This window comes from Gymnogyps californianus, chromosome 6 (assembly GCF_018139145.2).
Source record: "Gymnogyps californianus isolate 813 chromosome 6, ASM1813914v2, whole genome shotgun sequence".
Lineage (NCBI taxonomy): Eukaryota > Metazoa > Chordata > Aves > Accipitriformes > Cathartidae > Gymnogyps > Gymnogyps californianus.
The window spans coordinates 15,067,138-15,091,463 of record NC_059476.1 but is presented as its reverse complement, the minus strand read 5'-3'; the positions used below and the strand labels follow the sequence as shown (position 1 = coordinate 15,091,463).

Sequence of the window (24,326 nt, the reverse complement as noted above, 5' to 3'; positions counted from 1 at the left end):
TTTGAGCTCTACTTGGAAATACATGGTGTCTCAAGTAAATGAATTGTGTGCAGTATAAAGTAGGCGTTTATATAATCACTTTTATTCATGGCTTTCTAGCAAATTTGGGGGTTTTTTCTTTACTTTGTCGTGAAGAAATGACAACCTCTTTCCTGCAAGTGGAAATTATAGCAATATTTTGAAGTTTGTTGTCTCCTGTCATTTGGGGGGCTGACATAGGGTCTGCACTGTTACTGCTGTGGGGGAGGTTGATTGGGGGGGGTTGGTGTTTTTTGGGGGGGGGGGTCTCCTTTTCTTTGTTTGTTTGGGGTTTTTTGTTGTTTTGGGTTTTGTCAGTTTGTTGTTTATTTTTTTCCTTACCTGTCCTAGTCCTCCATAGCTTTGAAACTCATTGAGTTAGAAAAGTCAGAAATACCATGTTTCTATACGTTTCATGAAAACGTGTGGGTGTGAGGAAATTTTTCTTATTGCTCCCTCTGAGGCAGAGATGAGAGCTCAGCCCTGACCTGTTCTGTGAAGGCAGCATCACCTGGTCAGTAGCTGCATTTGTGGAGGGACCTTTCCTGAACAGGCAGAAGATGCAGGAAGAGGCCCAAGAGCATTGCGGGCCCCAAAAAAGGGTCTGGGGGGAAAGGTGCGGATGTGTTGCTATTGCAGTAGGAGATCAACAGGAGAAAGTAAGGGTATTGCAGCGGGGAAAGATACAAAATGTTAGACCCATCTGTTTAAAACAAACAAACAAAACCCCCAAACATATATATATATGTATATGTGTGTGTGTGTGTGGCTGTGAATCTTTAGCTTTTACAAACTCTCTCATGCCCCTTCTGTGAACCACATACAGCAACACGCATCTGTTCTGCTATTGTTAATATGCTAGATAAATACTGTTGTTTATACTATAGATTTAAGGGCAAGTCCTCAGAGCCTAGTAGACTGGTTTTCTGGTTGGGGTTCATGTTGATTTTTTTGTATGGGCATACCCAGAATGTTTGGATTTACAAGCGGTCATGCAAAATAACAGTAAAGTGTGCGTATATATGTTGCGTGACCTAGTTGCCCATGTCTTTTCTAGCAGAAGTTAGAGCTGGTTTACTTTAGTGTTTATTGGGACATAGAAGAATTCAGCCCAATCCTAGCTAAAAATAAACAAACGCGAGGCAGAAGTCACAACAATAGGACACCATTGCTCTGAGGCCATTTCCATGGTCAGAGGGTTTTAGGGATGCAGGGATGCTGCTATTGTGCACTGTCCAAGCGCTTTTAGTGTGGGCACAGATTTGTGGGCAAAGCTGTATGGTTGCTTGAGTTTTAATTCACCATCTGCCCTCACAAGGGAAGCTGATTTGACCTGTGCCAGTGGGTTCAACCATGGTAATTGAGGTTGTTTCCCTAGCTTGTGGAGTTGTGCTTTACCGTAACTCTCATCAGTGTTGCAGAAGGAGACGGGTACATCAGGTCAGTGGATCATAGCTGTACATAGCAGATTATTCAGATGGACCCCTGTGAGCTCTTGCTGTCCTGAGATACCTTGATGCAATGCTATTACATGGTGTTAGTAGAAAAGTATGGGAACCTAGGCTTAGATAAAATCATAGAGACACTCTGACACACACATTTACAAACAAGGTGAACGGTCTTAAAGAGACAATAGAGATTTGTCCCTTGTCAGAGGAGACTGAATGAAAAAGTGTTCTGCTTAGATCAAAAGCCCCGTTCCTTATGAGAAGTTATGCCACAAAGCTTGTTCTGGAGTAAATTTGTCAAAATACACGAAGTCCCAGAAGTCAGTGATATTAAAGCTAAGTACTTAGGTCATTCGGGAGCAAATAAGTTCAGATTCATTTTGGATCGGGCTAAAATAATGATAGAGACTTCTGCAGAATACCAAAGAAAACAGGGTTGACTCCACTACACCTTCCCTGAGCTAAACAGGCAGATCATGAAAGAAATACCACCCTGGCAGAATTCCTGTTACGTCACTAAAATATCACATCACTTTATGGTAAATACTTGACAAGAAGAATTTGAATAATATTGTAATGTAGGTGTGAGTTGCATGTCATCCCCTGTCATCCACACCCAGCAGCTGGAAAGCTATTGAGCTACCCTGATTTATGTGCCGTCTTTGAAATTATTTTGGCCTGAATTTTAAAATAAAACAATGAGCAGCCGCTCCACTAATTCTTTTTATTGTCATCTTGCTTCCTCAAATGCCATGCTTAATGTCTCTGTCATTGGGTTAGGAAAATTGTGATAAATACTGTAGCAAAATATTTTAGTAAAATCTGGGGACAGGTTCACCTGGAATAAATCAAGGAGTTGCTTAAAAGAATAGTAAAGTAGACCTGTGAAAGGTAGCTGCTGTTGGTTACTCATTATAGACTGTGGTCTCAGTTCCAAACGGATTTTCTTCACGATCTGGGTAGATCCTGTTGAACCTTAGTCTTCTGGCGTAAAGGAACTCCACAGCAAAACCAGTGGTGGCAAGTTCACAAATTCAGTCTCCTGCTTTAGACTCCTTTTCTCCTCTTCATTTTATCTCCAGTGTTTTGTTGCTCAAGGGGCAAGGCTACCTCTTCACCTTATCTCCAGTTCCCTCCAGTGGCAGTTGCTGAAGGAGCAAGGCTTTGCTGTCTTATCTGAGAGGTTTCCTTCCTCCTTCAAGAGCTCTGGGCAAACTCAGCCTACCAGAGGGCTATGCAGGGTGGCCAAAGAAACACTAATTAGATGGTTGTTCACAAATAGAAACTTTAAAAAGTTGCTTTATAAAGTCAGTAATTAAAAATTTTCATAGTGTAATTGCCACAGAGATTGATCTTTGAAGTCTCTGTATCTAAAATCTGACCCAGTAATCCCATTTTTGAGAAAATTAATCTTGTCTTGTGTGGATGGAAAGATGATATTGTGTTCTAGTAGACTTGAAAATCTTACACGAGTAATTGAAAACTCCTAGGAACAAAGCCAGTCATTCTACACTTGTTCTTCAATAATATTAAGAATGCATTCAAATATACCATCAGTATTGTCACTCTTTCAAACAAAGCAGTTTACTGTAATCTTTCCTTTTCCTGGAGATGCTGAGTCAGCATTTGAACTAGTTCTTTGGCCTCTTTGCATGATAGGCTTTTAAAGTAACATGTCATCAAGATAAAATCTACTGAAATCCTTAGCAAAATGCAAAATCATGGGGTTTTTCCCCTCTATACGTTATTGTATTAGTATTTTGCAAAAAACCTGCAGTTTGCAGGCAGTTAGGTATCTGTGATTCCCAGTTCTGAAATCACAGGTGCTCTTCTGTCTGTTTGCTGTTGTGTCAGACAGTTTCAGCACGTCTTTGGGTGGTTTAAATGATTTCCACCCCACCTCATATCCATAACTGTTGATCTGTACATGTTCTCGATGAAGAGGCATGGGTCTAGGATTCAGCTCTGCTCTGTGCTGTTAGCTAAAATTGCACCAAAGCAGAGTGAAGGTGCTGCTGGTGGCTTCAGAAGGTTGGAAATGGTTGCTCCAGTTGAGGTTCTCTGATCCGTGGCTTTGGGTCTGTCTTGACACTTTGTTATGTTTAGATGTGCCATACCTTTAGTCTTTAAGAGTTGCTTTCCAGCCAGAGGATATTCCCCCCTTCCCATTGAATTTGCTGACAGTATGATACACAGTTCTGCAGCAGCCGATCTTGCATCGTTACACCTCGTGGGACCTGACCCAAACAAAAAGCCAGTGGGAGAAGAAGGCTGTGTTTCTTGTGCCTTCAAATTGCTGCGATATCCTTTGTTTTCTGCTGACGCAATTGGAAGTTGGTCTGTAATGGCGGCTGCCCCGGCGTGGTGCGTGAATCGGTGCGCCCCGTGTTACGTTTCAGAGAAACAAATGTGCAGCGTCAGAGTGCGAGTGCTCACATGGCCCCGATCCTGCGCTTGTGTGAAGTCAAGGTCACTGGTGCTGGTTGTGTTTACAGGCATGTTTATCCCGTGGCTTCGCTCGCTGTGAAAGCGTGCGCATGTAAGTGGTTCTGGGGTTGTATAAATCCTGCTGGGTGAAGGATGTTGTCACCAGTTTAGAAAGTTAACAGGGTAGCTTTTCATTAAGCTTCCGCTGGCTCCTGCTGCAATATAAATTAGAAAGCCTTGCCCTGAGCTTGAAAAATCTGACGGTGCCATCGACCAGCCGGGGTTTTGAGCTGCTGGAATTGCAAACTGCATGTGATATAAATGGCCTGAAGTAAAACAGGTCATTAAAATAGAACATTAATGATCTAAGATGTTGGTAACACAAGAACCATTTTGAATTTATGTCCTGAATAGTCAGCTAAAAGTAAACTACAGGAGCTGATGATGGTAATAAAAAAATAAAAAAAAAAAAAGAGAGAATTTATCCAGCCACCAGTTCCTTTCAAGACCAACAGTCCTAAGATGCTGCTCTTCCTTTTCAGCTCATACACTTTGCTCTCAGCACGGCTTAGGTCCTTATGTAAGCACGCTGGCCTCAGCTAACCTCCTCCTGATGTCCAAACATGTTTCTGTTGTACCTTCTAGTACTTTACCTTTGTCAGATTTAAAATCTCATGGTGTAGATGCCAAAATCTAGAAGCTCCCCAAATTAAACTCAGTTTGTTCTAGGAGTTGAGGGAGGCAGGATTAGAGGGAGGATTAGATCAGTAGGATTTTTGGCTGTGATGATACAGAACAAGGCTGTTGTTTCTGTTGGTGTCGTGTTTTGGTTTCCTGAACATCAAAGTAATTCGAGTTCATTGTTGTTTTGTGTTGACTTCTATTTTTGTTGCTTGTAAACATGTCTTGAGGTTCTTGTTTTTATTTAGTGGATTAACTGTTGGTTAGTGGAAGCAGCCTGTTGGACAGGTGGAGTGGTGGAGGAGACTAACAAGGTGGCAGTTTCTCTCCTGTGCCCTTATGAAGGGCTCAAGAAATTGTCCCCCCCGAGGGTAGGGGAGAGGGAGGAAGGTGGGGTGGGCACAAGTCATGGCAGCAATGCAAAGCTACAGGAGACACTGAACAGGCCATGGCAGATGTTGGTCGTTGCTGTGGAGTCCCAGGCTGAAGTATACATCTCTCAAAGGAGATCTGCCCAGATTCAGCAGCAGGCCAGCACCCAGACCCCACCGATGCCAGAATCCGGGACCTCTCCTCTCCATCTGCTCGCTGCTGGATTGAGGTCTGGGGAGGACCTGGAGCTTTGAGTTTAGCAAACCCAAGGTTTTGCGCTCCCTCTGCTGGCTGCATTTTTGCTGGCTGGTGCCCGCTCTTCATCCCTGAAGGAATGCTGAAATCAGTGGGGACAATCTTGAACAAACAGGGAAGTAATAAAATTAGCATGGCTCCTTTTTAGGGTCCGTGAACACTAAGAAAAAATCCTTGCTGACCATGCTGCGGAGGTGCAAGTCAGTAAGGAGATGCATTTCTTACACTTCTTTCCAAAAGGTCATTACTTGCCTTGGGAAATGGAGGCACAGGGGAAATCACATCAGCATAAGTCACACTTCAGTATCTTTTGAATCTAGTGTGGAAGACTTGAACCATGACCAAGAATGACTTCAGTATTCTGTTTGCTTGCCTTAAATTTTATCTGAATTTTTTGTTCTGCGTTAGCCCAAATAGTGATAGGTCTCTCTCCAGACTCAGTATTTTCTCTTCTCATTGTTGCCACCTCTTCTATCAACTTTAGTTTGCTACACTCCATGAAGTGCTTCCTTGATTTGTTTTTTAAACTTCCAGCCTGTTTCTCATCTCAAGCCACCAGTGTCCTGATATCACAACCTTGTACTCAGGTTAGAGCCTCAGAGGGGCGTCAAAAAACATTTTGCTTTTGGGAGAATTTTCTCTCTCAAGCATTACGTTTTCCATCTCTTCCTCTCCTACTTTGGATCCAGCGGATACTTCTCTAGGGCATTAGCTTCCAGTTTTGGGAAGCAGCTTGTGTTTGTCCATTTACCAGGCTGAAATCAGATGTTCTGGCCAACTCTGAGAGCAGCCCAGCTAGTGGAGTGCATTTTACACCCCTGTGGACCCTGGTTATTGTCAGTCCCAGCCATATCCAGCCCAAATTCCCTACCAGATAAGGACTGCATGACTGGGAAGCATTGGCACACTGTCCATGGCAAGGGAATCATTACTAATGTTCAAGGAGTTTCTGAAACTTTTCCTCTCTGCTCTTGCTGCCTGCCTACACCTGGTAATAGTTTTCCCTAAATGTTCTCACTTCTCCTGATTCTTCCCTAAGATTTCCACTTTGATAGCAGAGCTCTGAGTTGAAATGACCTTTTTCCTTACTCTCACGTTATTTCTGGTTCCCAGCTAATTTCTTTTACTCATGGACCTATGGTGACTTCTCAGCTTCTGATCCAAATTTGTTGCCAGGTTCAGTTCAGTTGCATGTAAAGCTGCAGCGGGTAGCAGCTTTCTAGAGCTATGTTCTCACTCTTAGAAGCAGCAGCAAAGTAAATTAAGTTTGACAGCGTGCTTCTCACCAAGGTCTGACCAGAACGGATTGAAGGGTAGGCAGTAGCAGTTGAGTTGGAGCGCCTACACTGAGTGATAGGCTGCTGGAGATGGAAAATGTTAGCTCATCACTTCTCTTCCATCTGCCACAGGGCAGCGGAGAATTATTGAGTCCTTTCTAGGAGCTTCGTCCAGTGGAGTTTTCAAAGTTGCAAGTAACTGAGCTTCTGCTGTTTCCCTTGGGAAAGTATTCCTTACAAATACAATTCACTGTCAGGAAGTCATTCTGAAACTCTCCCTAATTTTTCCTTTTTTTGGTGTCCTCCCACTAAAATAGGCTTTAACACAAAGAATCTATTTAAAGCACTATTTTTTTATTTTCCTGTGAAGGCTGATGTGGTTTCTAGTTGATGTTTGTACGAGACTGTAAGCTCTCTAGTTTAAAGGCGAAGAATCACCGTATTCCCTGTGGTCGCGCTGATACTTTTGCTCGTTTCCTTGAGGGTCTGGATGAGTTTCATGTGCCTGTATTAAATGAATGTTAGTTACTGGATTCCCTTCCCAAATATATATTAAAAAATTGTGAGAGCAGGATCTAAAAAGACTAGTCTAAATCTAGATTATGTTTGTGCAGAAGTTTTGGGTTTCTCTTGATTCTGTGAATGGTGTTGTGTTGTGAACCCAAAGGCAGCGTACACCAGTAAGTGGTGGGGGGGAGAAAGTAGCAGTCTGATTTCCGCATTGAACATAATCGAAGTGCAAAAGCAAACAGCATGAATGCAAGTTTCTGCTAATAGAAGAGAGATTTAATATCCTTGAACTGTGCTGCAGAAAAGAAATTTAGGAAAACACTTGTTACTTAGGTATAATTGCTTGCAAGGCAGTGCTATTCTAGAGAGCGTTGTTTTTAATGGTTAAATTATACAACACATTTTAAAATTGATTGTTTTGCATAATGTATTGTTGAACCTGTGAATCTCACTGACAAACCGAATTGTTTACCTTTGTAGAAATCAGTCAAAACCAAAACAGTCGCATAAGAATAAACCAGGAGATTTTTCAGAAGCACAGATTGTTAGTTAGCAAATTCAAGGGCAGCTAAACACCTCCTGGGATTTTTCTCCATGTCATTGTAGGCATATTAAACAGGTTATAGCTTAACGTTCCATGGTGCTCACCAACAGCAAATGGACTCAGATTACTGGTTTTAACAAAAATGGACTAGCCTGATTCTAGTTTTAGCACAAAATGAGTTAACAGGAATCCTCTGTTTTATAAATGTCTACCATAGCTTTGATTTAGCACTGATTTTTTGTTAATAAAAGGAAACTCAGGGCCTTTAGTGAGATCTGCTTCTTGTGTGGGGGAAATAACACACACAAATCTTCCCAGTTACTAAGTTCATAAACCTCCTTCTGCAGAAACAGAGGCATCTCTAGTTGCTTACTCATGATATAAGCTTATACACATCACGTATAGGTTGTTGCTCACTGCTGAGAGCCCCTGAGTTACATCTCTGCTGTTTGGACCACTTACTTCCTCAGATCCCTCTTTTGCTTTAAAACTATGCCAGCAGTATTATAATTTTCTGCAGCGTAGTCTGGCTAGTAGTGTCATTTTGCTGTTACTTTTGATCACATACAAGGCCATATTGTGGCATTCCAGATCAGTAAAACTTACTTGCTGTCTTTACATATCACCCTTATGTACTGAAAATTTTGCAGTTTTTTTAGGTTCCTAAGCAGAAATTCAGGAATGAAAAGTCAGAAATGAAGTTTGGGCTTGGATTTCAGTCAGGCCTCCATTGAATGTCTCTTAGAATCACAGGATAATTTAGGAAGGGGCTTCTGGAGGTCATCTGGTCCAACCCCCGCTTCGGAGCAGGCTGCCTTTGAAGTAGGCTCAGGTCACTGAGTTTTGAATACCTCCAAAGATGGAGATTTCACAGCCCCTCTGGGCCCCTGTTCCAGTGTTCGACCATCCTCATGAGGAACAAGTTTTCCTTGTTTGAGGAGAGTTTCCATTTTTGAAACTTGTGTTCATTGCCTCTTGTCCCATCAGTATCTAGCTCCAAGAATAATCTAGCTTTGTATTCTCTGTAGCCTACTATGAGGTATGTAAAGACTTGTAAGACCCCTCTTTTAGCCTTTTCTTTGCAAGACTGAACCAATGCAACTCCCTCTGCTTTTCCTTGTGCATGGTGGGCTCCAGCGCCAGCCCATCTTAGCATCCATCAAATGGAATTGCTTCAGTTTGTCAATGTCTTTCTTGTACTGGAGAACACCAAACTGGACACCAGTACTCCAGGTGTGGTCTCACAAGTGCCAAATAGAGGGGAATAATTTCTTCCCTTGACCTGCTAGCTGCATGTGTGCTAATGTAGTCAGTATGCAGTTAGCTTTCATTGCTGCAAGGACACACTGCTGACTCGTGTAGCTTGTCCACCAGGACCATGGAGTCCTTTTCTGCAGACCCAGCCGGTCAGTCCCCAGTACCAATGCATGGGGGTTATTTTGTACCAGGTTCCTGACTTTGCATTTGCATTCATTGAACTTCATAATGTTCCCGTCAGCCCATTTCTTCCGCCTGTGTGTCTGTGGGGAAGTGGCCTGTGAGAGTGGGGTGGGTACAGCTCTCTGCATATGGCAAAACTCTTCACATTGACAAGACCCTCTGTACTGACCAGAGCAGATGTTGAACTTGGTCAGATGTTTTCATCTCTAGTTTGAACTGCATGGCAATATTCTTGATGTCCTTGCTTTAAACGTATAAATGTCTCAGTTAGGATCAAAGGGTGAAATTTTTTTTCCATATCTTTTTCAAGGAATGTTCAAGGTACTGTAAGAGAATTAGTATTTCAAGCATTTCTTCCAGTGCTGTTCTGCGTGGTCAGTCAATCACATGGACTCCTGGGAGCTCATTCTAGGTTCACTGACTCATGCGGATTTCACTAAGCATCTTCATGTTTCTTAATTAGCTTAATAAATGAATCAGAAGTTGTGGTACAGAGCAAAATCCAAGCTGAGTGGCAAGATTTTAAGCAATGGGATGAGACTGGATTTGCTTTTAAGAAAACGCCTTGGTCTTTGAGTTGCCCGTGAATGTAACTGAGAGATTAGCATTTGTGTCAACTTGTGTCTCAAGCCGTGTACGCGTATAAGCTCCGTAGGCTCTTGCTGATGTTACTAACCATTGCTGTAGATGGGGGAAGCTGAGGCAGAAAGCAAACGCTGCCTGCCTGTGGCCACAGAGGAGTTGTGGGTCAGAGCACTGCACACAGTTGTCTCCTGGTGCTGCTTATTACACATCACTCAGGTAATTTCTGCCTTTATCATCAGATCTGGCAGTGCTGCAGCACTGCCTACTTGCTAAATCTCATTGTATCAACACTTAAAACAAGTGATTAAAGAAGGATTAATGTCATAGATGTAGTGTGGTTAGAGACCGTGGCCAGAAAATCAGTGAAGTATAGAAATTATTTATATAATTTCCATGCATGCTTGCTCTCTCTGTTTAATTTGTGTTCTGCTCTCAAAGCCCTGGGAATACTACGGACAGTCCAGGTTTCCTTACCTGGATGTTTACTTTATTCAGCTCCTCGTTGGATATGTATTGTATGTCCTTAGCAGTGGAAAATACAGTTGAAACCTCTCTTTCTCAGTTGAATAAAACGGTATGACAAATACCAGTGGCCTGATAAAGTCTTTGAATAAAGCTGTAGCCAATTTCTATTTAAAACACTCGGAGGAGTCATTATTTTACTCACAGGCCACTTTTAAAGTTGGGCACATGCTGTGTTGTGCTCTTTTACGATGTATAAAGAAGTCTTTGCGCTCCTCTGGTTTTTCCTTTAGCCTTTTCTACCTTGATTACTTCCATACGTGGAGGATATTTTGCAGTCATCTATGCAGCAGTCTGAGAGGGCAGCCAGTCCGGGAATGCATCTTCGTGACACCTCTGTCACCAGTGTCGATGCTTGTTCCACTGTCTGATGATTTCTGGCAGGTTATTGGATCTGAATCAAAATTAACTTGCAAAGACCCAAGAAATGTAATTTTCGGATCTGGTCTGTCTCATCAAGTGACTGCATGAGCATTGGAACCAATGCAAAGGAAGGAGAAGACTTTGGGAGCAAAAGGCAGCCTTTTGGAGGCAGCCTGACTAGATTGGCTTAAATTCATCTGACCCCAGCAAAGCGATGGGTTCATGAAAGTCAGGAACAGGAAAACTTGACAGTCAAGAGGGAAGAAAGGTTAGTGTCAGCCTGCATTTGGATAATTTATCTATTTTCAACAGATAAACTCTCTGCAACATATAGTTTAATAATGAAGGTAGAGCTGAACATTGATGCTACCCACCAAAAAGTCCAATGACATTTTAAACTATAACAGGTTTCAATGGTCTCGATACTTTGAGTGATAAATAAAAAAACTAAAAATCAGAGATTATGGCAGAGCCAGAAAAAATGTTTCTAGCCTTCTTTTTCATTGTAGAAAGTGCAAAATGTCCGATACCCATCCATAACTAATTCCTTATCAGCTTACTTTGCATAAGAGAGCAGTAGCTGGTACAGATTTTGGTCACTTGTCTCACATTAGGTACTGTTGGTCAGATCAGAGTGCTGCAGCTGCTAAAATGGGGAGAGCGTAACGTATTTTAGAGATCCTAAATTCTTGGTGGGGACCACCCTGATGGAAAGGGCATGTAACTGGTTTTGTGGCTGAAAGTCGTGCACAACTTCCCATGGTATTACAGCCCCTCAGGTCCTTCCCCAATCCCATTTCCATAAATCTCTCCCATTGCTTGTAGATGTGTCCAGGACTCCACTGTTAGACAGACTGTACTTTTCAAAATGTAAAATGTTATCACCTAGTTCAGCTTTATCATAGGCAGTACAGAAGTGGAGGAGAAGGCTGTAATTTGGTAATTCTGATCAGAGCTGAAACAATGAGTTGATAGCATTGTTTGTTATTTTTTTTATTTTACCCACTTGTACAGATCTGAGCACTCTTACCACTTACTAATGTGTGAGAACGGTGATCCTTGGGAATTAGCATCTGAATGAGCATGTGCAAATGAGCTGCTCTGGTCTGTGATAGAAACGGTTCTTGAAGGAGTCATGCCTTTTGACTTTAAAGTAAATATACTAATATCTGAGCAGGCGCTGGGAAATAAATTACAATATTTGGTTTGTCCGTGTGACATTTTTTTGTGCCACAGTATTTCTCGAACATCGTTAGATTGATGAAAGGGTATAATTGGAGTAATGTGTTACAGGGGAACAGCAATGATAATAGTACTTAAATCTTTCAAGTTTTTATGAAGTCACCTTTTTTTTTTTTTTTAAATTGAGCGGTAAAAAGAGCTGAAAGTCTTGCAAGGAATGCAAAGAAATAAAACCTGGCACAGTGAAAGACTTTCAGTCCAATATGAATGTTGATCCTTTAAAATCACAAATCATCTTTCTATTAATTCACTGTAGAATAAGGTCTCCTCAAGATAAGACTCAGCAGTGCTGTGGAGTTGGTATTTAAAGTATGTCCATCTGCATCTAAACGAGTAGCTCCAAGACAATCAGATTATGCAGTAGTTACTTTGGTGAGAATATCGCCTAAGTGGAATGGAAACTTCATTTTGAGTCTAATATTAGACCCTGCTTTGGAAAATTCCTTTTAAATGATCACAAGCTGGGAATAGCAAAAGAATTTAACTTTCGACAGACAGCATTCACTAAGAATTTGTTTTTAACTGCTTATGTTGGGTCCCTGGGAAAGCAGATGTGAAAAACTTACTAAAGTGAATTGACTTGACCTGATGCAATGTTTATATCAGTAGTTGATAAGTTTTCCTCCCTTGTCTAATTTGTTCAGGATATTTTCATTCTTTAAGCATGAGTAAGTCTGGGTTGGAATAGTTTGAATGCTTGTTAGTCTAATAATCTGAATCTTAAAACATGCAGACATTATTGCCTATAAAGGAGCCTAAGCAAAGTTGAACTATTTTGGTTATCTTCCACGGATGGCGATAAGTATCGTTTTTGAGACTAGCAAAGAAGAATGTGAGACAATGTTAACTACCTCCTGATAGTTCAGAAAGCATATTGATACCTGCTGTATTTATACTTCAAAATGCCACTTGTATTTGGTGAACCCTTTGAATGCATGTTACTTTTTACACAGCTTTACAAAGGACTGGCTTTCAATGGCAGCTAGGGAAACTGGCAACCAAGGATATCAAAGCGGATTCGAAGGGTCATGATATTATTATTATTCCTGTGGCAGAAAGGACTTCAGGATTTGTAGAATACACTGTGAATGATGCATAGGTCAGGGATCTTTAGAGCCACTAGTATATCGCATCTTAGCTTTTCTCTTTGTTGATCACGCACTGTCACTTTGAATATTTTAATTAATTAACTTCTAAATAAGCCCTTCCCTCTGTATGGAGCATGTCTAAATAAATAATTTTTGAGGGAGGGAGGAGAAAAAGAGAAACTCATGGATTGGGCTGACCTCTTCTCCCCGGCTCTACCCTGTCCACGTGCTTCTGTGGTTTGGCCATTGTTGCTGTTGTTTCCAAGCTTGAGGAGAACATCCACGGGAGCTTGCTGCAAAGGAGGGCTCCAGCCTGGCCTTCCTCTGCCAATGCATGAGACAAGAAGTGGAACAACTGTCGACAAGATAATATAATGAATTCAATGCCAGGGTGACCGTTTCACTGGGAAAGACATTAGAAAGAGAACACTGATCTCTTCAGCCATTCTCCTTTAGTGCATTAGGTGGATTTATGTGACCCAGGAATGCATTTCTCAGACAGAAATCAGATTATGATTTTAAGCATCTGTTAAACTTTGCCTCTTTTTTCATGAAGCCTGACACCAACCTTTTTGTCTTTTTATTTATACCTGTGTGTCTCTAATTCTGCTATAATTTCTGATCTTTCAGGAATTTCTAAAATGTCTAAATTGCTGATCTGTCTCCTTGCAGGCAAGTCTCACCTGGCTATAGTACAAAGAGTAAACAATGAAGGAGAAGGGGATCCTTTTTATGAAGTCCTGGGAATTGTCACTTTAGAAGATGTGATTGAAGAGATCATCAAGTCTGAAATTCTGGATGAAACAGATCTATACAGTGAGTAGAAATATTTGCACTTTGTTTGTGGACGAGAGGGAAGACTCCATCCAGCAGCAGTTGTGTTTAATAGCTGTGTTTTGAGAGATGTTAAGTTGCTGATTTAAAATCTCAATGGTCAAATGACCTGCAGATCCCTCAGATGGTGAAAGTAATTTTTTTTTTTGCAACATGGGCACCTCACCCCTTTATGCTGTATCAATTCAGAAACAGGACAGGTTTCTTTATTTGACCCTTCCATCAAGAATGTTTACATCTGCAACAATCTGGTCCCTCCTGCTAGCTGTTCTCCACCACAGTGGCCTTGTTAAACCTCTTTGTTACAGTGCTCACTGCTTCCCATGTTTTCCCCTAACCTCTCTCTGCCTCAAGGGCCTGTAGTCTGTTCACTACCATACTTTAGCAAGAAGGCAGGCAAATACCATGCCTCAAGGAAGGGGAATGGAGTCTCTTTAGAGTCTCTCTCTGTCACTCATTCAGAAAACCTGAGAATGGAAAGTCTTCTCCAGGGCTGAAAACCAGCATGTCCTAAATGACTCCTCTTTTTATCACTCAGTACAGCTCTTCCTTCATTTGTGTTGACATATGTTGAGGGAGGTGATGCTGCAGGTCAACCATTACCTGGGACTTGAGAGATCTGGACTCTTCTTTCCCAGTTTAGAGTTTGTCTGGTCTTTGGCCAGTTACCTAAAGTGTCTTTGCTTCTCTTCCCATCTGCACAATCTGGCCTGTGCATATGGGACTTGTTTCTGTCATTCTTCATCTGTCTTATCTGTGCTTTGATCACTTGCTGGCAGATGCTATTTTTTACTATGTGTTCACATGTAGCACAAGGATGTCTCTAGATTCTGTTGTATAGAAATAATAGAAATAATAATTTTAAATATGTTTAACACTGTTCAGCTATCCTTTGGTTTCTTTTTCTTTCCTCCTGAAAGGAATCTGAGTGTTTCTACAGCATCCTTTTCAGGCCAATGCAAGCATCTTCTATCCTCCCTCCAAGCCAAATGCCAAATGAGCACTTTACACTGTGGGATAGACATACTTCTACTTTTCCTAATAGATTGTTATTGCCTGAACTACTTTCTGTAGCTGGTCAGTATTTTACCAGTATTTATGTGCCCAAAGGTTCATGTAAATCACAGTTGTGTTTTACGATATGCTAAACAGTCTAATTACTATGCAAATCACAGAAGTCCAGTTAGTATCGGTTTCTTTTCATACCTTCACAAATGAATTGTTGGGGTAATCAGTTACAATATAATGCTTTTACAGGGTGAATTCAGACTTTCTTTTATACTCCAAAAAGATCCTATCTTTGTCTCATCACCTTTGACTTATTTCCATGTTTCTACAAATGAAAAGACATTGCATATGCTTTTCAATGTTTTTTTTCCCTTGTTTGTTAAGAGAAGCCACATAGATCATGCTGTCTTGTTCTTCAGGACAAAAAAAGCTTTGACCATTAATAGCATGTTAGAGGGCAAGGAAACGAGAATTTAATTTTACTATCTGAAGACTTCCTAGATTAACAAAATAGAGCTGGTGAACATGAGTTCATTTGAAACTCTCCTTCCTGGGAGGGTTTTACTATTGAAAATTCCTGGTTCAGAACAGGAGGGAAACTTCACTTCCTAGGCTTCCTGGAGGATGCAGGAAGTTTTAGGGGGTGACTCCTGCTAAGTACCATGAAGATGAACTTCTAGTTTCTTTATGAAGCACTGGAGTTCATTCCACTATTTAGACTGAAGGAAACTGTAGCAGTAAGGGAGAGAGCAGAAATCCAGAGAAGCTGCAAGGATCACAGAAAATGTGATAGGCTTTGGATTTGGGCAGATTGATGTGCTGTAACCACTTCCAGTTGGTATAGTGATGGGAACATGCTTTGGGTTTACTGAAGGTACCTTATTGTCCATGATATTTTAAGGCAGCTCATTTTTGATGTTGATATTAGTGTGTCAGTGCTAGTAACCCCATCTAGTACTAGAGTTCTCTGATGCTGTTCGTTATAAGACCATGCTGGCTTGCTCAGCTCAGACCAAGCTAACTTGAAACCTTTGGACTGATTTGCTCTATGCTAGGTGTTTAGTTAAAAGTAGACCTTATGAAAAATTTTGGCAGCATTGTTACGCCTTTGTTCTGAAGTTTAAAAATGTTTTGTTTTGCTTTGATGGAAACTTGAAATTTGATGAAATGGCTGACCTTGGGGTTGGAGCTGTGCCTTTCTGCTGTTTCCATGAAAATCCATTTGAACTGTGTTAGGGTAGAAGCAATTGTATATTTACAGTTTTTGCTGAAAGCTGCTCTCACTGCTGAAGCTCTGCAGCTGAATTTCTCAAGGGTTGCATGCCCAATAAATGTGTGGTATTTCTTCAGATTGCTCTAGTCTGCTATGTTTTATGGCTTGCAGAGATGTTGGGAGCAAGGAGAAGATGGGAGCAAGAAAAATTGTTAAATATGTCTGACCTATCAACATCTGGATAGACTGAGTACTTCTGAGCATGACACTTTGTATTGGGGATGCTGATGGGGTGGAGAGAAGAGGTTTCTGTCATGACATAGGTAGGCTCTGACTACGTCTCAGCCAGTGTCACGATGAAGAGCTGTCAGTGCATTTGGCTCTTAGTATTGGAAATTTGGAACATTTTTTCATGGTTGATGCACTGCAGGGATCCATCCTGCACTCCCATGGCCCTAGCCATGGTGGGAGAGCATTTCTCAACCTTCTCAGAGGCCCAAGAGAGAAAGCTGTATGTTCTGTGTTGGCCTCAGACTGCAGTCTGCTTCAGGAACATGGAGTTCACCGTTCTGACCCGGGTTTGACTGGTGGCCTGTCGTATTTAACTCTTTCTAATTGAAGGCGAGTTTAATCATCCCCTTAGTGCAACCGGAATGCTACTCTTTTTCATGCATACAGATTCAGAGAGGGTTTGCCCTACGTAAAAGCTGGGATTTTTCTACAAATGAAACACCTTAACACACCCTTGTGCATGTGTTCTGATGTTGCGGATAAATAGTCTGGTTGTAAGCATCAGCTTACATTGCATTTTTACGTCCTCACCCATGTGCTGTTCAGCAGTCTGTCTCAGCGAATACGACCCCTGGCAAGCCCGTGCTGCAGGGGCATTCAGTGCCAGGCCATGGGGCACATTTGCTAGAGCTGCACTACTGCAGCTGCAATAGCTTTCACCTAATGAGTTTTTTTTTAGCCTTGGCAAGTCACTTCCCTGAGGGGGAAGACCACATCTTACCCGAACATTCCTATTTCCAAACAGCTGTCAAAATAAGTATGTTAAATATATGTGCTAGTAAACTCTGTATCACTTCTCCCATTTAAACCACGGAGCTACGGGAATAAAAATTGTTTGGCCTAATAAGTATTTCCACTGTCATCCAGTGAAAGTGTAGCAACATAGAAAAGGTTCTGCAATGCCGATTGTCTGGCAAGACCTATAGATATTGGCATGGTGTACATCAGTGTCCTATGCCAGGAGAGCAGAGCTTTGTGTAGCTGGAATCTAATTTTTACATATACCAAGGTGGTTGCCACCCGTTAGAAAATGATGCTTTTACCTTGTTGGCCATTAGGACTGTGGACTTGCTAACCGTCTGCTGTCTAGCACCAGTAGGCTGCAGGAGCTGCATCCTTACGGGAAGCTATTTTAGGCTGTTTAAGAGCTTCAGGTTTAGTCCCACTGACTTTCTGTCAGTTGCCCTTTTTGTCAGTGGCTAAAACATGCATGATACACAGGGCAACCTGGTTTTCCCAGCTAGAGACAAAAAGAACTGGCAAAACTAACTTAGTTAATTCCTAAACCTTTCTTTTAAAATGAAACAAACTCACAGGCTTAAAAAGACCTGTGCAGTGTGTGGGGCATAGGCTGTCAGCCTTAGTGTGTGAATCACTGGGGGGATGAGGGGGAGGGGGACGTGGGGTGTGTGCTGAGTGAGACTCTGGCATCCACCTCTGACTGCCTTGGGCTGGGCATCCTGGTACTGAGAATAGGCACAGGGTCAGTGAGTCTAGTCCTCTGGGAATTGTACTTTCTTTTCCTGGAGTATCTGATAGATGCACATCTCAAGCAGTTGCTTGTCTCTGTCCTTGTACAGTTCTTGTGTGCCAGACAGAACCACACTTCCATTTGATAAAATATTTTTGTCCTCATTCTTTTGTTTGGAGCTCACTGCAGATGTCTACTGTGTCCGAAAGACAAAAGGACACAAAGGAGCACAGGAAGAGAACAAGAACCTTCCCAGAACATTGTCTGGGTGCATTTGCAGCGCTTGTCAGCCTGCTGCCTGCCTGCCCGCCCAACTGAAAGGGTGATCTGAGGTTTGAACTCCCTGTTCTCTAGCTGTCTCCAGTCCAAGCTGGCTCCTTCAAGGAAAGTCGTGCAATCATTTGTGGTATTCTGCATCAGGCCTGGAAGTTCAGGAATATTACAAGAGAGATCACAACCTTACTTGTATTTGGACCCCTCCTCTTCCTGAGTTCTCTCCCTCAGCCCAGGAGCTCACAGTCAGCCTTGCTGCCTTTGATTTGAAGGAAAAGTCTAAATATTCCGAGAACCTACTGAAGATAGTTGCAATATTTGTTGATGTCTCACCAAACGTTATACTGAGGGTATCCCTCATGCATCACATTGTTCATGTTGCAGAACCAAACAGCATCACAGCACTCTGTAAGCAGAGATCGCTTCAGCATGCCAAGATAACTTCAGTGCCCAGGTCTCCTTCTCACTTACTGTAGAAAGGACAGACAGGAAATAGCTGGTCCAGATTCAGTTACTTCTGTCACCATCCAATCCTTGGTTCCTGTGTCTTGCAAGAAGCCCAGAAGTTGTTTGGATAGCAAAGAACAATTAAGACCATCCCTTACAAAAATAAGCCAAGATAATGGCTTTCAGCCATATGGCTCTGCTCTCACTGTATAACATTTTTCTTGGGGGAAGGTTTCTGGACAAGCTGCCAAGGAAACAGTAGGAGGAGTTGAAATCACCCATCATTTGATTTAGAGCCTGGGTCTCTTACCTTGATGACTGATGCAGATGGAAAGTTTTAAGGCATCCTCCCATCGTGTGATGCTGGCCCTGTTTTCAGGTACCAGAAGTGCAGTGTGAAGCCTGCGGTGGTTCAGCTCATTCACAGGAGAAATACAGAGGTGCTTTACTGCCCCGCTGAAGAGACGTTTCCCTGTCCCAGGGCCAAAACTTGTACTTATGGTGATTTTTGCCTCCCTGAAGAGAGCAATGACGGAGCTCCTTGTGAGAAAGCATCTCAGCCACAGCATTGTAAAAAAAGGCATTCTCTCAGCTTTTCAGAAAAAGCACAATTTCTATGCTTCTTACCTCTTACAAGAGGTAGGACCTAGTGAGAGCTTTTGGGGGACTTTTCTCCTATTCACTTTCTATTGCTTTGGTATCCATCTTTCCTTGAGCTGCAAGTACAGATAAGGTTTGTCTCAGACTATATTCCTAAGGCAGGGATTGGTTTTAGTCTGTAACCACTCCCTTGGGTGGTTTCTACTCCTGCTTTTGGAAGAGAAACTGCAGTCCCTGATGTAGTCCAGGTCCTGGGCAAAGTACTACTAGGGTAAGAGGCTTCAAAGAAGAAAAAGGGCAGGGGTTGTCATTGTTCTTCTCCATGTGCTTGGGAACAAGTATCTCAAATTTTCTGATTTGCACTGCTGACAGAATGAGCTTTAGATATCTAGAGTAGCTACATTACTGTCAGTACAGTATTGCTGTTGAGTCTGTGATAGTCCTATGGAGGCTTGTCCATGGGAAGTTGAGGATCTAAATGTATTCATATCTAAAAGGCTAGGTGACTATGGAAAATCTTTCTAGAAATCTGCTAATTACCAGTATTGTGCATTTCCAAGCCCCAAACTCAACGGCTCTGAGCCTTATGTAGTCTGTAGCATATATTTGGACACCTACAGGACTCCAGATCTCAGCGGCTTCCTTGCTATGGTACATCACTTTAATCATCTTTGCATGCATAACCCAAAATCTGGCAACAGCTACCTGGGAGTATGCGTGAGGTTTCACAGTGTTAGCTTCACTTACACCTCTTTGTGTTCTTGCCCGAATTCTCTGCAGTGAATCAATGTGCCAGAACTGCCTGTGGTCCCTCAGAAGTCCAGTCATTTTAAACCAATGACTAGGGGTCTGATAGACAAGTAGCTATAGTGTTTTCAGTATCTTTCCCCACTAAGGCCCTAGAACCTGAGCCGTGCCTCAGGTCTGAGGGGCTTGCAGTAATTGCCTCAAGACTTGGGTTTCCTGCAATACACGGTGGAGCTCAGAGCTGTCTGACAGCATTCTGCTGGTTATAGCCAATGCCGCCTTACACACTGTGTCAGCAGAGAAGAGCAAGACTCTGCCATATGAGCAGAGACCTCTTCTCCCTGGAACTGATGTATACCGTACCCCAACATGCCTATAGCTCTCTGCTGACCTGGTTTCCTAGACATTTTGGCAGATTAGCTCAGTGGGTGGATGGTAATAGCTGGGTTGTTTGTGCCTCTGCAACTCCACCTTTCACGTTGTCTTTCACAAACAGGGATTCCCCACCACAGAGCCTGTTTTAAGACACAGACGAACCAAGTGGCACGTATTTAGCTGAATAAAGGACAGGAGTCCAGGATCACTAGCAGGCAAATTCCCATATCTGAACTCCTGAAGCTACTCTGTACTTCATTCTGGCTTCAGTGCCTGTAAAGCAGCCAGAGATTCCCACCTCCAGGCTGTACACCTTGCCAGTCTTTGCTGGAGTTTGGGCAGGACAAAAGAAACTGCATATGCTAGACTTTGGGAGTTACTTGGACGAAAGGCATGCGGATTTTGCCAAAGCTGTGAAGAGTCAGTGAAACCATGGTACAGCATAAGAAATAAGTCATTGTATATTTAGTCTATGTACTTGCTAGGAATTTTCTAAGGAATGTATATGAAAAAAGTAGCTATCACAGATATTCTTGTAGAACAACACCTTTTGATCATTAGTAACACTGAGCAGGACTCCTCCTCCCCACCTAGAAATGCGCACGCACCTTATGTGTAATATGCAGAGCTGCTCTGCAATTAGATGTTTGCAAGCAGAGACTTTCTCCCCATTGAAGTGACAGAGACTGTGGGTGCCTGGCTCTGCAGGACAGGGGCTCACGGCTGGATGAGCCCGCAGCACAGCTTGCTGGTTGTTTCTGGTTTGTGCTGCGTGCCGATGAGCAGGGCTTTGCATGTACTGCAGAGGGGTCTGTCTGCACCCTGTGCTCTGCGTGGCCGTCCTGGCTGACTCCATCCAGCGCAGTTCGTGTTGGACCCCGTTCTAACAGAAATCACTTCCTTCCTTTCTTTTCCCACCCTCCCTTCCCCAGCTGATAACAAGACGAAAAAGAAAGTAGCTCATCGGGACAGGAAGCAGGACTTCTCTGCCTTCAAGCAGACAGACAGCGAGATGAAGGTTAAAATATCACCGCAGCTCCTCCTGGCAATGCACCGGTTCCTGGCAACAGGCAAGTGCGGGTTATCTTTTTTTGCGATCGTGCCAGAGCTTTGGAGGCAGTTCGTCAGCAAAGGCCGGTGAGGTGGGTGGGATAGTGCAGGCGGGAAGGGAGGCTGGATTGTGGGGTGACAAATAATGCCACTGTTGTGTTTTTCTTTTTAAATTCTCTCCTCTCCTGTGTTCAGTGTCGGCATGAACCCTCTGAGACATTTACCAGGGGTGGACCAGTAACTTTAAATTGGTCTGAAAGGTAAGGATGAATGCCAAGTGCCGCACTGCATGTCTAGAGTCCGTCAGATTAACGACTAGCAAGTACACCCCATTAGGAAGAGCTCAGGGAGCAAACCAAAGAGGACTCGATACCACTGGCCAGCTGACTGTAATTGCACTCTGGCGCCTTCTCCAGAAAGAGATGCTGGACTTTTTGCAGGAAGGTCTAAACCTGTTCCATGAGACTTTTTGACTCCAAGTGAAAAACTCTCCCGACACATTTAATGCAGACTGCACAGGCGGTTGAACTGTACTTTTTAAAATGGATTTCTGGCTGGCTTGTGTGACCTCCGTTGATGACTTCAGGTTTCAGAGGACAGTTGTCTCCATCCCAGAACACCCTGATGTTTTAGCCCTTGGGTGGGCAGTCTGGCAGAGAGGCCAGGGCCTTGAATGGTTTCTTGCAGCTGATATTGCCTTTCGTCGTAAAGTTGGTCCCTTCACCTCAGAGATGAGACCTGTTAACAGGAGAGCTTGTGGAAAACATACCTTCCTATTGCTCGTGCTGTCTCTCTTTGACATAGAAAGACTTCTCACATGCAGGCCTTTCAGACGGGCGTCTTTCACTGCTATGTTCAACATATATTCATGGGTTGAAAATGATAAAGTTGTTTTGTCTCAAGTTTGCCAGCTCCAGTTGGAAATTAGTACTTCCCCTCCTCTAAGATGCAGTAACTGCCTGCCTAGATGCTCCTAGTCCGCCTTCATGCTTTATTTTGCCTGTGTGACTTGAAAGAAACATGTACCTGATCGGTTATCACATCTCAGCTGAGGGGCAGTAAGTCCTTAAAAGGCTTGGACTCCGACGGCTCATGTGCACGTGAGCATGTCCTTGGTGAAAGGAAGCGGTTCAACAGGAAGATGCGGATTTAACAGCAAGCAAGGCGTTGTTCATGTAGTGGTACAAGACTTGATGGCGTTCCCTAAACACCTGCTCAACAGACATAGTCTTACAGTGCTGCTTCTCTACTTGTTTTGTGGATGAAAGGATTGTGTAGCTTAAATCCAGGTCTGTCTGTGAACCCACTGCTAAATAAGATGAAAGCTACAGTTTTGGTTTCTCTGTTCTAAATTGAGAATAGTATCTTTAGCAGATGAAAGGTACTGGGTCATTAACCGTCCTGTTCTGAAATGAGGTGTTAGGAAAGCTTATCAATTTGCATGTGTAAATCTCGACGTCCCTGGCTTAACTCTCTCACACAAGGATGAGCTTTTCCGCTTCAAACAGCTCCTGTTGGGAACACTGAAGAGCAAGTGGATAGGAGATGTGTTCTGTGTGTCAGGCATTAATCCCACATGGTTTGAACTGACCTGCACTGTCTCTCACTTTGAGTAACTCTTCCCGTATGAACTGTGGCAGCCCCAATTGTGTCTTTGATTTATGTAGAGCATCTATCTAGAGCAACCTTCTAGGCCCCAAACAGTGATTTTTTTTTTTTTTTTTTTAAAGTGCAATAAATGCACTAACTTTAGTACCTTTTAAGGAAGGAAAAAACAAATTCAAAGGTTCTCTGTGCCCTAATTGTAAAGCTCTTCCATTTATACAACTCTCCAGTGAGCCTATACAACTGTGACTCTGACCTCTGAAGAGGGCAAAACTGCCTTTTTCTTTTCCCTTTCAGATGAAGACATGGGTTTTGGTTGTTTTGAAAAATGTTTCAGTAGCGAAAGTTGGGGCATTCCTGTTTTTTTTTCCCCCTTACAAATCTAACAGTCTCAAAAGACAGGAAGCCTGCAATTCCGTAACGGATCTCTCTGCATCTGTGTGTTTTTTATAGGCAAACGCTTATTAACGAGTATTGCTAACTTCTTGCCAGGCATATGAAGTGTAATGCCAAGTTGTATCTTGTGTTATAGAAGTAGAAGCATTTGGTCCATCCCAGATGTCGGAGAAGATCCTTCTCAGGCTGCTAAAACATCCCAACGTCATCCAGGAGCTGAAATACGACGAGAAGAACAAGAAAGCCCCAGAACACTACCTCTACCAGCGAAACAAGCCCGTTGACTACTTTGTTCTCATTTTACAGGTCAGACATGTGATGATGTAGATATGTGCAAAATCCTTCATCTCCTGACATACCCCTCTCTATACCTCTTCCAGTTGTTGAAGTTTGTCTTCTTCCAAACATGGGAATGGAGCTATGGCTCCTGGGCACTGCTCCTGCCTCCTTTATGACCTTGCCAGCCTTGAAGAGCTCACTCAGCTGCTTTCAGCCTCAGTTAAACCAGTTGTGAAGGGTAGACAGCACTTCCCACTTCCAGTCATCTGTTGAAAGTTACTTATGCTTTAGGTATCACTAGGATAGACAATGCAAAGGAATCCCTGCGTACAGCTGGCGTTGCTTGGTAAATAGGGGTGCAAAAAATGGCATGTCATAGGAGTTTGGCTAGGATGCTTTCTCTAATGTGTTTTTTTTCCTTTTGCAAAAGGAGGCATGGGGAGTTTGACAGTTTAGAGAAACGTCCTTTTTCTGTGCAACTTTGAAGTCTGTACCTTTCGGTGGTGTGAGAAGCGCAGGTTTCGGTGGGGGCATTGCACCATCTGCTGAACTGCTGCCACCTCCTGCCACAGCCCCTGCGGTTCCTGGGCACCCTGCCATCCAAGCACTCGCCCTACCCTGAGATCGCTGCATTTGGGTGGTTTTTAGATTGGAGCCCTAGGTGGTGTGGAAGGACTGTTTTCTGTTTGTTCTGTACAGGATTGCTTCCAGTGCTGATATCTCCCAGGTTTTGTTACTTGACAGGAACGCTGGAATAGCTAGGTAAAGCTTTACACAGAAACTTAGCTTCCATCTAGCACCGTTTGAGCAGGAACAGTCCTTTAAGAGAGATTTTGCTGGAAAGGTTTCTATCTTGCATAACTGAAATTGGTTTTGGTTATAAAAATACAAGCATCATAGCTAAAGTTGTAACAGAGGGCTTGAAATCTTCCTTAACATGGCCTTAGAAAAAAAAAAAAAAAAAA

The 24,326-nt window shown here is 42.8% G+C and overlaps 1 protein-coding gene across 1 annotated transcript in view; it reads left to right on the top strand.

Annotated features, from left to right (window-relative positions):
* The window catches only part of CNNM2 (cyclin and CBS domain divalent metal cation transport mediator 2), a 121,179-nt gene that overhangs the window by 83,209 nt on the left and 13,644 nt on the right, over positions 1-24,326 (top strand). Inside the window, 3 exon segments of the mRNA XM_050898669.1 lie at positions 13,445-13,588; positions 20,964-21,101; positions 23,219-23,388. Coding sequence (XP_050754626.1) covers positions 13,445-13,588; positions 20,964-21,101; positions 23,219-23,388 — 452 coding nt within the window.